The sequence below is a fragment of the Ipomoea nil genome, unplaced genomic scaffold (genome assembly GCF_001879475.1).
Source record: "Ipomoea nil cultivar Tokyo-kokei standard unplaced genomic scaffold, Asagao_1.1 scaffold2792, whole genome shotgun sequence".
NCBI classification, from domain to species: Eukaryota; Viridiplantae; Streptophyta; class Magnoliopsida; order Solanales; family Convolvulaceae; genus Ipomoea; species Ipomoea nil.
Window position 1 is genome coordinate 956,163 of NW_017619220.1, and position 13,525 is coordinate 969,687.

General features: G+C 34.2%; 1 protein-coding gene across 2 annotated transcripts; it reads left to right on the top strand.

Annotated features, from left to right (window-relative positions):
• Positions 1-2,558: 2,558 nt before the first annotated feature.
• LOC109157874 (serine/threonine-protein kinase ATG1c-like) lies at positions 2,559-8,648 on the top strand. Of its 2 annotated transcripts, none has more exons than XM_019305723.1 (13): positions 2,559-3,161; positions 3,468-3,588; positions 3,704-3,762; positions 4,615-4,679; positions 5,032-5,125; positions 5,202-5,282; positions 5,403-5,511; positions 5,686-5,758; positions 5,844-6,085; positions 6,200-6,546; positions 6,971-7,262; positions 8,011-8,081; positions 8,208-8,648. In XM_019305723.1, the coding sequence occupies exons 1-13, from the start codon at positions 2,916-2,918 to the stop codon at positions 8,439-8,441; spliced, it is 2,034 nt and encodes a 677-aa protein (XP_019161268.1). In that variant the 5' UTR covers positions 2,559-2,915; the 3' UTR covers positions 8,442-8,648. The 2 variants fall into 2 exon arrangements, with proteins under 2 accessions (XP_019161268.1, XP_019161269.1); XM_019305724.1 differs by having other exon boundaries at positions 3,082-3,161; positions 3,398-3,588.
• The last annotated feature ends 4,877 nt before the right edge of the window (positions 8,649-13,525 follow it).

A 13,525-nucleotide genomic window follows, 5' to 3' on the forward strand; every position in this document is an offset into this window, starting at 1 on the left:
GATAATCATATTCATTAAGGATAAATTAGGAAATTTAAAGGAAAAAAATAAAATCTATCAATCTGAGCCATTCATTTGATTAATAAAAAACTTGACCGCCATTTTTTCTACCCATTATAGGCCTAACTCTCTTGGGCTCTTATTAGTATACTAGTTTTTTACGCGCATTGCGCGATTGGGATAATGCCCAATGTTTTTTTTTAAATAAGTACTTTAAGTATATTAAGGCAATATTATATTGAAATTGTTCATGCATAGATAATTGAAGGTTGAATTTGCGTATTTAAATAGGTAATTCTTCTCGCAAAGGTTGAGTCCCCAACCCCAAGGGCCCCCCACACTCCGACTCAATGGTTCAGCAGACAGGACCAAATGCCGGTGCGAACAAGGAATCTACCCACTTTGGACATAATTCCCGCACTGCCGCCGCCGAGGTTCAAACCTTGGTCTCTTCTCTTAAATACTGCCCATTAAACCATTGAGCTAAGCCCGTGCGGGTTAAATAGGTAATTCTAAGTTTACAAATGCAAGATAATATAGTCAAGATTGATTATAATTGTCAATAAAATAATTGTATAGGTATGGTTGAAACCAAATACGGGACATAAGGGAGAACAAATAAAATTAGGGCATAAAATATTAAATATATACTAATATTGTTTGAGGAGATTTCGACATTAGGATTTGTGGTTAAGTTCTATTAAGACTTTAATATTAGAATTAGATTAATGGTGTAATTATAATTCTATATTAGACATTAATATTAGAATTAGACTAACGGTGAATTAACGGTATTTAACTGAAAAGTTAAATGGATAATCATATAATTAAGGATAAATTAGAAAAACATTAAAAAAAATTAAAATCTGAACAATTTGAACCATTCATTTGATTTAATAATTTGACGGTCATTTTTTCTACCCAATGTTAATAATTAAATAATTTCGTTGGTCAAATCCGCTAATATAATCCGCTAACTACTGATTGTCAAACAAGGACATTGCAAGGTAGTTCTCACTTCAATTTGTTGTGTGATTTGAATACTCTCTTTGTTACAAAATCTCTCAAGTAGTTAATATGGTTGGCTTTAATTAATTATTATTTTTTTTTAATTTTTTCATGGTATTAATAAAATACTTGGTAAATAAATATATAGCATTATTTTGTATTATAACTTTGATATTTAATTAGAAAAATAGTGCACAAAAAAGATAATAGACAATGTAGTGAATATAATCAATTTATGAATTTGAATGTAAAAATTTTTACATTTGAGAAAAATAAAGACAATATAACTAATGAAAATATTTTCTCTTAATTAATTTATTGATAATGAATAATTTTTTTTCACTGAATTAAGACATTGTAAGGACAATGTAGCGAATATAATCAATTAATAAATTTGAATATAAAGAATTTGTATATTGTAGAAAAATAAAGACAATATAACTAATACAATTATTTCTCTTATTTAATTTATTGATAATGAATAATTTTTTTTTGAATAAAGGCATTGTGGACACATAATTCTAAATTAAAGAAATGCATATCTATAATTTTTTGTTGTAGCTACTAAATTATTATTTATATATATAATTTAATAAGAGTAAAATAGAGTACTAATTATGCCAACTTTGATTGGGATGAGGTTCGAACCTAAGACTTTTTTTTTTTATTTTTTTATTTTTTATTTTTTTTTTTATTGAAATCAATGAGTAAGTTAACGGTGAACTAACGGCAATTCTTAAAATTTTAACGGAATTAGTAACGGTGTGTGGGTATTTTAGAAAATTTAAGTGTAAAATTTAAATCTTATCAATCTTTTAATTAATCTGAGCCATTCATTTGATTAAAATCTGTGACCGTCATTTTTTCTACCCATTATAGGCCTAACTCTCTTGGGCTTTTATTAGTTGTAGCTACTAAATTATTATTTATATATATATATAATTTAATAAGAGTAAAATAGAGTACTAATTATGCCAACTTTGATTGGGATGAGGTTCGAACCTAAGACCTTTTTTTTTTTTTTTTTATTGAAATCAATGAGTAAGTTAAGGGTGAACTAATGTCAATTCTTAAAATTTTAACGGAATTAGTAACGGTGTGTGGGTATTTTAGGAAATTTAAGTGTAAAATTTAAATCTTATCAATCTTTTAATCAATCTGAGCCATTCATTTGATTAAAATCTGTGACCGCCATTTTTTCTACCCATTATAGGCCTAACTCTCTTGGGCTCTTATTAGTATAGTGTATATATATATATATATATATATATATATATATATATATATATATATATTAGATAGTAGATAAAAAACTTGACCGCCATTTTTTCTAACCATTATAGGCCTAACTCTCTTGGGCTCTTATTAGTATAGTAGATTATAGGTCTAACTCTCTTGGGCTCTTATTAGTATAGTAGATAGTAGATAGTAGATAAAAATAAAAGAAGTTAAATGACTTTCTACATATATTAATGTTTTATTTATTAAGATATATTAAGAATTGGATTTTAGGAAGGACATCACTTGTGGTATCATTGGAGTTGGACTATAGGACCAACGAGCACACGTCTCTCCGCCATAGGATGAAGCATTCTGCCAAAATCTCTGCTGCCCATATATCAAACGCCTTTGGATTCACCCTTTGATCTCAATTATTATTATTATAAATTTTAAACTCTCAAACACCTCCATCACAGCTCCAAGCTCTAGCTTAAACCCACCACCTTGATCTCATCTCCATATCCATAGAGCCCATCGAGAAATTCCGATACAATGAAAGCAAAACAAAGAATTCGACGCTCCACAAAAGGAGGAGCTTATTCGCATTAGTTGATATTGTGCTCGGGAACGGAAAGGGTGTGTTTTGGTTCAGTTGGGATTGCTAGGGTTCGGTGGGTGGTGGCTCAATGATGAGCAGCAGAGGTGGTGGGAGGTTCGCGGTGGGGGACTATGTGGTCTCGAAGCAGATAGGGATGGGTTCGTTTTCCACGGTGTGGCATGCCCGCCACCGCGTTGACGGCACCGAAGTGGCCATCAAGGAGATAGCTACCGCTCGCCTCAACTCTAAACTGCAGGAGAGCCTCAAGTCCGAGATTGTGATTCTTAAGAAGATCAATCATTGTAACATTATCCGCTTGCACGATATGATCGAGGTATTCCATTCAAATTGGAATTTCTAAGCTGGGTCAATTGTCTCGAACTAGTGATCCCCAGATTTATTTATTTAGGATTGTTTGATATGCAAAAATCAATATTTTGTTTGAAATTCATTTTTCTCATATGCTTTGTCCAGTTTTGAATGTTGAGTGAAGGAAAACTGCCATTTTGAATCATCCAGTTTGATTACAAATATTGGTGTTATTTTAATATATGTATGCTCTTTGTTTAGACAAACTGGGAAAATAAAGATAATCTTTTGCACTCCCTACTGAGTGAAATCATTTATGCCTGGAGCACAGGAACCTGGAAAAATTTATATAGTTCTGGAGTATTGTAGAGGAGGTGATCTTTCTATGTACCTTCAAAAACGCCATGGTAGAATCCCAGAAACTACTGCAAAGCATTTTATGCAGCAGCTAGGTACTCCCAAGTTTTATTCTATTTGTGATTTTACTTTTCACATTTAGACTTTAGTAGTTTAGTACCCATTCCCTTCATGTTTGACATGATTTTTTTTTTTTTGCACATTCTACAGCATCAGGCTTAAAAGTTCTTCGTGAAAACAACTTAATACACCGTGACTTAAAGCCTCAGGTTTGCTTTCATATTTTGGCAGACAGTTCAATTATTTTTGCATGTAAATTGTTGATGGTGTTTTTTAGCAGTTTATATCTGATTGATTTATTTATATATTTTACTGTAAGGACCTTCAAATTCTCAATTTAGAATTAATTGCCATTTATTCCCGTGTTAAAAATGTATAGGAGTGATACCCAGCTTTTCAAATTGGATAGAATGGTCCTTCTGTTATGGAAACCTAGTAGAGGATCGTTCCTATCCATTTTCCAAAAGTTGGGGCCTTGGGGGTGCCTCTTGTACAAATTGGAGGTCAGGAACTAAAATTAGAAGCCATAGTCAGGGAACAAAGAGTGGTATTGGTTCTAAAATTTATACCCTCTTCTGAAAGAATTCATCTTATGTGTATTTGTCTGTATTGGTATTTCTAGTATACCCAGAAGTTTGGGATAATTTCCTGGTTGAAGGAAAAAATTTCACTTGTGATCATGATTTGAATATTAGTATTTTGTTTTACAATTCATGTAGAGTTATGGCATTACTATTTTTGAAGTTAAATGTTAAACAATGTATTAGTCAGTGGAAGTAAATGGATTCGAAGGACTCTGTTGATCAAAGATATAAAAAAAAAAATTTACGACATCAAATGGAAGCAGGGCATTGCTCAGTGCTCTTAAGAAAATCATAGATAGCACTGTAATTGTTAAATTTATAGGAAAGCCAACTAATCAGATTGTTTCAAGGGCTAATGAAATTGATAATTTCATAATTTAACTGTAATAATTTATTTTTATTTTTATCGTAGTTAGATTCACCAATGCTTGATTTGTATTTTGTAGTAACATACTCTGTGCCTAATTTGTGGAACAGAATCTCCTCTTATCCACAAATGATGAAAATTCCATTTTGAAGATTGCTGATTTTGGTTTTGCGAGGTAAACATATTATCCCATCTGACTTGCGTTTTTGTTTGTTCCTAAATGGTTAAGGACACATCTTTTAAATGTTAATGACTAGAAAATCAGCACCTGAAATCAAGAAATTACAATTTTTCTTCTGTTTTTTTTTTTTTTTTTTTTTTTTTTTTTTTTTTTGTGAATTTATTATTATTACTATTACTATTTTGCTTTAGAAATTCCCAAGATGGTTTAAACCAATTTTATTTCAGCATTTTGCAAATTTACAGACTCAATTATCTAATTTTTCTGTCTGTTTTGTATCAGTTACTTATATTCTTTATAAATTATAATATAATACCGGCTTAGAAATTTGTCCTATATTTGTTAGGTCTCTTCAACCTAGGGGGCTTGCAGAAACTTTATGTGGTTCGCCATTATACATGGCTCCTGAAATTATGCAACTCCAAAAGTATGATGCAAAGGTGACATCCACTTTCTTCAAATTATATGAGCCTTTTAACTTGTTAATTTCTTATTGACTTTGGAATGGAAACACAGGCAGATCTCTGGAGTGTTGGTGCCATTCTGTTTCAGCTCGTAACTGGCAGAACACCATTCACTGGGAACAATCAATTACAGGTATACTCATATTATTTGGTTGCACATCCAACTTGATTAACTGAGTACTTATCAATATCAATGTGACAGGTATTTTAATTTTTAATTCCTTACAGCCTTATTCTAAATGTTTTTGTGCAGTTGATTCAGAACATAATGAAATCAACTGAATTACAATTCCCTTCAGATGTAAATGTTTTAAGTGCTGACTTTAAAGATTTATGTCGAAAATTGCTTCGACGTAATCCAGGTAATGCATCCAGTGTGTTACGATATCAACACAACAATGATTCTGTGACAGTAAATCATCAAGTTGCTTATGTAGCAAATCTTTCTTATGCTTGTGACATTTTTCATATTCTAGTCGCGTACACTAGTTAAATCTCAATTTAATTAATTGAGATGTAATTCTTTTCCCTTGTAGTGGAACGGCTGACATTTGAAGAGTTCTTTAACCACCCTTTTCTTTCACAAAGGCAGCCAGGTGGACATTCCAGGTAAACTCAGTGATGGTATTCTTGAGAATTGAGGAACCTGAGGTTTTTCTGTCATACAGTTTGTGTAATTCATTGTGGTACACAGGATTAGGAGACCTCAGAGTGAAATCGATGGTTCTCTTTTATCCCAGTACAACCCTGTTACAACTGCAGAAGAACGTTTTGTTGAAGATTTACCTTTCACTCTAGATGATGATATCAATGCTCCTGACATTAGTCCATATTTTGCTGGGAGATTGCCAGAGAGATCACCAAATGTAGTTTCTATTGCTGCAAAAGCTGATAGAAAGGACAGTTTTGATACTCCAATAGCTAGTTGTCCAGAAGGTGCTCTTTCAACTAGAATTAGACCATTCTCTAATAATATATATATTTTTAATCTCATTCGCATATATCTGTGATTAGAAAGATCTGATTATTTGTATCCATTTGAGTTTACAGTGATGGATTCACTGGAGTCAATTGATAAAAGCTATGTTATTGTTCCACTGGACTTATCTTCAACTGATGCTTCTAAACACGGCAATGTTCCACTTAACTCAAGCTGCTCCCAGCAAGGTTCAGGAAATTTGAACCCAGGATCAAGTGCACAGGTGCCCAATATTAATGCAGCAGCTGTTAAGATTGGTTGTGCAGGATACATGGAAACTCAGATGTCTGGTCCTGCTACTTCAGAAGGATTGATGGAAATTACGGATAGCTTGGAGCAGCCATCAACTGACTGCTCAAAGAGAGTTGAGTTATTGCAGCAATGTGCTTCTGCTATTACGGAATTAGTAAATGAGAAGGTAACTCATAGCTGCGTTTACTTTGTAATGTTAAAGTGACTGAATGTTTTGGTTGCGTTATACAAAGTTACTTATCTTGCACACACACACACACACAAGGGATGCCGGGGGTAATCCCCGCCAAGATGACTAAGGATACAAACTTGTAAGTTGTAACCACAAGGTCATGAGTTCGAATCCCAGCCCTCTTGGTTTGAGCCGGTCAGTTTCGGCAACCTAGGTTGGTTTATCTCCTTGTGGTCCTTTGCCGGCTAGGATCACAAGGCAGGGGTTACCAAATGCACATCCTCGGGTAGTAGCTCAAAAACTGAATAACTTTGTGGTTCTGTGTGATTTTATGCATTGTGTGCTCCACTGGAACATTTTTTGTAATGTTTAAAATATGTGCCTTCTTTTAATTTTTACCTTTTTATTTTTAAAATAGATCGAGTCAGGCAGACACTTGGAAGCATTTTCAATTCAACTTGTCATTCTTGCAATATGGAAACAAGCATTACATATTTGTCACACACAAGCGGCCTCGGCTGTTGAAGGAAGTCGAACACTGGAAAATACTAAAACGAGGGAATTGCTGAAGGGCGAGGGCAGTCCCAATGTACAGCAACCTGTTGGCACTTGTGATGTGTTGGAACCAAAGGACATAAGCTCCAATATTCAAAGAGCTTTTCTCACTGAAGTTGGGAAGGCAGAGGAACTTGCCAAATTGGTAGAGCCAGGTCTAACTTTGATTTTGAAATTCTGCAACTGTTGCTGCATCCCTTCATTTATGTTATGGCTTCTTGGTCTTTTGTCCTTAATATATATATATATATATATATATATATATATATATATATATATATATAGGCCCGCGCTCAGGTGCGAATTGGTCTTCCCGTGCAAACTGAAGGGGAATGCACTGCAACTACTACATGAACACCTACTACAGCTTTCGCAACTACTCCCAGCTTCGATCCGCATGTCCTCCAGGCATGCTTAGGGGTAGTTGCAGCAGTGCATTCGTGTAATAATTGCGGTGCATTCCTTTAGTAGTTCGCAAGTTCGCATCGCGTATGAATGCAAATATATGTTCAAGTTCATCCACCTGTTCCCGTGAGTCGCACGCAGGGTAGATTGTGTGCATTCATGTTGGGCAAATTGCACACAATTTAGTCTGTGTGCATTCGTGTAATAGCTTATGCGCATTTATGAAGGGTCTCACGGGAACAGGTGGTCTCAATTGATTAGTACTATATATATATATATATATATATATATATATATATATATATATATATATATATATATGTAGTCTGTATATATATATATATATATATATATATATATATATATATATATATATATATATATATGCTGTTTTTAGCATCTTGGAAGGACTATTTTCTGGATTTGATACTTTAGACTACTTGTGGTGGTCTGATTATTGAAACATAAGATGAAAAATATGCTTTGTTTTGGTTTCAGGAAATACGGAGGTGCCAGATGCAATGGACATGATATTCCAGTCTGCCCTTGATTTCGGCAGGAATGGGGCTGTAAGTACTTGTCTGTATGCGCTCTACCCCCACACTATTGTTCTGATGTTTTTGCCTTGTTTTGTTTCATGCTTGCGCCTGAAGCTTTTCCGACTGCTTAGTAGAAATCGTTTTGGTTCATTGCAGGTCGATGAATACATGGGCCGGGCAGAAAACGCAGTGGTGTTTTATTCGAAAGCAGTGCACTTGTTAGTGTTCCTTAAAGTGGAAGCGCCTTCTCTGATCCTAAACCCGCCCTTCTCCCTCACAAACTCGGATCGATTTAGGCTTCAGAACTATATTAATGTACTTAACAACAGGCAAAGCGTTTCGAGGTCTCAAATGGTGGCGCTGCTGAAGGAGGATCGGCGTTTTTCATGACAAATGTTCGTTAATAGTTAGTTAATGCTAATTGGCGATGGCTTCTTGTGTGAAATTCTTCAAATGTACAGTAGTAGGAAAGTAAATGGATTCTTTCTCTATTCTTCTCTGTGAAATATGTTTTAGCTGATCCATTTGTTCTCTATTGAAGAAAACTATTACTCCCTATCTATTAGAATGGAAAGGAATATGTTATTTGCAATTAAAGTTTCGGACTTTAAATTTGCATTTGATGATCTTTCATGTATATTTGTTAATGGCTAAATGTCAGCTTTAGTTCATTAACTATACCTATTCTATGGAATTTTTTTCCTTTAATTATGTTGAAAGTCACAATTTTAGTCCATTATTTGTATATTTTATTATTATTACTAGTAACTTATATATTTATTTATTTTGAATATCTAAATTATTAATTAAAGGATATATTGGTCATTTTGTAATTTTTTTTTTTTTTAAAATTTCCTCCATGACATTTTCATATATCAACCACTATATCCTTTTTATATTACGGAGTAATAAACTAAACTGTTTGGAATTCATTTTATATTTGCACAATTTGGTCTCAATTATTTTAGCACATTCAAGACTACCACCTAGTTTCAATGCTGATTCTAATGTTTCAGGCTAAATAATTAAACTATGTATGTTTTTTTTTTTTCCTTATTTGATAATTATTTCATCTACCCAACTTCTACTAAATCTAAAACCAACAACAAGATATGGTGAAATAAGGATTGCATCTCCAGCGAAATACAATAATACACACAAATACTGTTTAGATTAAAATATTAATTCACTATATTCACCTTTTATATAAATATCTATTCACCTTTTATATAAACATATATGCACAATCAATTAGCATATTAAAATCACTAAATTACATGTACTATCCATTAAGGTATAAATTTAATGAGATATAAAAAATAGTAAGTTACATACAACAAAAAGAAAAAAAAAAAAATAGTTGCCTAAAAATAGTTGTCTTCTTATTATGGACCAAGTCCATAAGGACACGAATTGTCGCAGGTTGCCTAGACCCCAATAATTCCAACTTAAGATAGTCATTGGCTTGGGAGGCCTATGAAACATGTTCTACCGTAAACACATTTTTTGGGCTTAGGATTTCTACATCCAGATATTCGGAGTTGGTTGATCCTCTGATAGGCCTCATTCTTTCTCCCTTCTTTTTTGTTGACTAATAATTAGCACCACTTGTTATACAGTGGACCATGGTCCATAAATCGTTGTGTAGACCATGATCATCAAATGAAAATGTAGTAGAATTAAAATGATGCTTTAGTGTTACTATAACGAAATTAGTGTATGTGAAAAACGAAACTAAAAAACAGAACACATTATTGTCAAATGAAACTATAGTATAATTAAAATGATGTTTTAATATTACTATGAGGAAATTTCAATTTTGGTCTTATGACTATATGTGTCTTGTTAATTTCAGTCCTTGACTTTCAAAAGTGTCGATTTAGTACGTTAACTAAGCAATTTTTGTCAATTTTGGTCACTCCAACCAAATCGTCGAAAAATTTTAATAGTAAAAATAATGAGGATATTTTGGTCATTTCACATAGCTTTTCTTCTTCCTGCGAATTCATCTTTTCTGGCAAATCCATGTCAGGCGGCGGGGAGAGACAAGGCCTTGGTGACATTGAGGACGACTCCCAACTAGGCGCTGTTCTTGAAGCCTTCGTAGGGGCAATTCGGGTTGAATTTCAGCACCATTTTCAACCCAGAGCTGATTTTTTTCTCGTGGTCCCGTTGGTCACGAAAGAGAGGCAGTTGGCGAGGTTCAGAACAACGATGTGGCTGTCCACTAGGGATGGAAATTTGCCCCGTCCCCGACGGGGATCCCCGATCCCCGCCTCGACGGGGAAGGGATATGAAAATTTTTCGGGGAACGGGGGTGGGGATGGGGAATGTAAGCAATTCCCCGTCGGGGACGGGAACGAGGTTGATTATTAATTGTGAAGCATATATAATCTCTCATACTTAAAGTTAATCCACAACCAATCTGCACCATCTCCTTTGTTTGAGTTTCCGCCAATGTTGACTTGATATCAATCTTTACTCCTATCCTCATAAATGATTTGTGTGATCCATCCAAGTTTCCTTGGATTACATGAATAACAGAGCTCTCCTGACGAAGCCATGCCAATGGGAGAAACATGACAAAACTACTATGACTTTAATGTGCCACCCAAATACAGGTCGCGATCGGAACAAGGAATGTGACACCAAATGATCGAGAGACATATCAAAACTAGAGCCTAGCTAGCTTGTTACCAGAACAAGAGAAGACAACTTGCATTGTCACATAAAATAAGAGAAAATGATATTCTAAATTATAGTGCTTAAAGTCAAGATGGTCGAGTTGGTCTAAAGTGCCAATTTTAGGTACAGGTTTGAAAGGGAATGAGTTCAAATCCCATTCTTCACATATTTTACAACTTTTAATAGAACCATACTTGTATCTCTATATGGTATTCTTCGTTCATTTGGAAAGAGTAAATGACTCATTTTCCATTTCTGTAATTGACTGCAAAATTGAAAAATGTCTACATGCATCTCTATATGGTATTCTTCCTCGTTCCTTATCATGGATTTTTAATTTTATATTTGAAAAGTTATTTTTTGTAAGATAGTTAAATAGCTTGAACTTTTTTTATTTTTTATTTTTTAATTTTTTTTCGAGACTTTCAATAATGCATAGGAAAAAAAAAGTCCGACTACAGGTTTGATAACATCATAGAAACACCCCCCTCCCCCCCACAACCAAAAACGCCTTCAAACTCCTCAGGCATTTCCTAACACGTGGACGCACCAATATAGCCTCCGATCTCCCCATGTGCATGCGAGGCACATGTCAAACATGTTGATTATTAATTGTGAAGTATATATAATCTCTCATACTTAAATTTAGTCCACAACCAATCTGCACCATCTCCTTTGTTTGAGTTTCATCCAATGCTGACTTGATATCAATCTTTACTCCTATCCTCATAAATGATTTGTGTGATCCATCCAAGTTTCCTTGGTTTGCATGAATAACGGAGCTGGCCGGACGAAGCCATGACAATGGGAGAAACATGACAAAACCACTATGACATTAATGTGCCACCCAAATATAGGTCGAGATCGGAATAAGGAATGTGACACCAAATGATCGAGAGACATATCAAAACTAGAGCCTGGCTAGCTTGTTACCAGAACAAGAGAAGACAACTTGCATTGTCACATAAAATAAGAGAAAATGATATTCTAAATTATAGTGCTTAAAGTTAAGATGGTTTAGTTGGTCTATGGTGCTAATTTTAGGTAGATGTCCGAATGGGGATGGGTTCAAATCCCATTCTTGACATATTTTACAACTTTTAATAGAACCATACTTGTATCTCTATATGGTATTCTTCGTTCGTTTTGAAAGAGTAAATGACTCATTTTCCATTTCTGTAATTGACTGCAAAATTGAAAAATGTCTACCTGCATCTCAATTTGGTATTCTTCCTCGTTCCTTGTCATGGATTTTTAATTTTATATTTGAAAAGTTATTTTTTGTAAGATAGTTAAATAACTTGAACTTTTTTTTTTATTTTTAATTTTTTTTCGAGACTTTCAAGAATGCATAGGAAAACAAAGTCCGATTACAGGTTTGATAACATCATAGAAACACACCCTCTTCCCCCCACAACAAAAAACGCCTTCAAACTCCTCAGGCATTTCCTAACACGTGGACGCACCAATATAGCCTCCGATCTCCCCATGTGCATGCGAGGCACATGTCAAACATGTTGATTATTAATTGTGAAGTATACATAATCTCTCATACTTAAAGTTAGTCCACAACCAATCTGCACCATCTCCTTTGTTTGAGTTTCATCCAATGCTGACTTGATATCAATCTTTACTCCTATCCTCATAAATGATTTGTGTGATCCATCCAAGTTTCCTTGGTTTGCATGAATAACGGAGCTTGCCGGACGAAGCCATGCCAATCGGAACAAGGAATGTGACACCAAATGATCGAGAGACATATCAAAACTAGAGCCTGGCTAGCTTGTTACCAGAAAAAGAGAAGACAACTTGCATTTTCACATAAAATAAGAGAAAATGATATTCTAAATTATAGTGTTTAAAGTTAAGATGGTCAAGTTCGTCTAAGGTGCCAGTTTTAGGTACAGGTTTGAAAAGGGATGGGTTCAAATCCCATTCTTGACATATTTTACAGCTTTTAATAGAACCATACTTGTATCTCTATATGGTATTCTTCGTTCGTTCCTTTTCATAGATTTTTAATTTTATATTTGTAAATAACGGAGCTGGCCGGCCGAAGCCAACTCGTTTGATTGTAAGTAATTTTATACCAACTCGTTTGATTGAGTTTCATCCATTGCTAACTTGATACCAATCTTTACCCCTATCCTAATAAATGATTTGTGTGATCCATCCAAGTTTCCTTGGTTTGCATGAATAACAGAGTTGGTCGGACGAAGCCATGCCAATGGGAGAAACATGACAAAACCACTATGACTTCAATGTGCCACCCAAATACATGTCGGGATCGGAACAAGGAATGATACAGCAAATGATCGAGTGACATATCAAAACTAGAGCCAAGCTAGCTTGTTACCAGAACAAGAGAAGACAACTTGCATTGTCACATAAAATAAGAGAAAATGATATTGAAAATTGTGGTGCTTAAAGTCAAGATGGCCGAGTTGGTCTAAGGTGCCAGTTTCAGTTACTGGCCTGAAAGGGCATGGGTTTAATTCCCATTCTTTACATCTCTTACATGTTTTAATAGAATCATTCTTGTATCTCTATATGGTATTCTTCGTTCGTTTGGAAAGTGTAAAAAATGACTTTTAAAAAATGTCTCATTTTCCAGAAAACATTTTCCTTTTCTGTGTTTGGGTGCACAATAGGAAACTGTCTACCTGCATCTCTATATGGTATTCTTCTTCGTTCCTTGTCATGGATTTTTAATTTTATATTTGTAAAGTTATTCTTTGTAAGATACATTTTCCTTTTCTGTGTTTGGCTGCACTATAGGAAACTGTCTA

Excerpts from the sequence above, each read along its gene's own strand:
- LOC109157874 (XM_019305723.1), top strand. The coding sequence starts at position 2,916 with ATGATGAGCAGCAGAGGTGGTGGGAGGTTCGCGGTGGGGGACTATGTG. Across the intron at positions 4,680-5,031 it reads GCTGATTTTGGTTTTGCGAG|GTCTCTTCAACCTAGGGGGC; the intron begins GTAAACATATTA and ends TATATTTGTTAG. Across the intron at positions 5,126-5,201 it reads TCCAAAAGTATGATGCAAAG|GCAGATCTCTGGAGTGTTGG; the intron begins GTGACATCCACT and ends ATGGAAACACAG.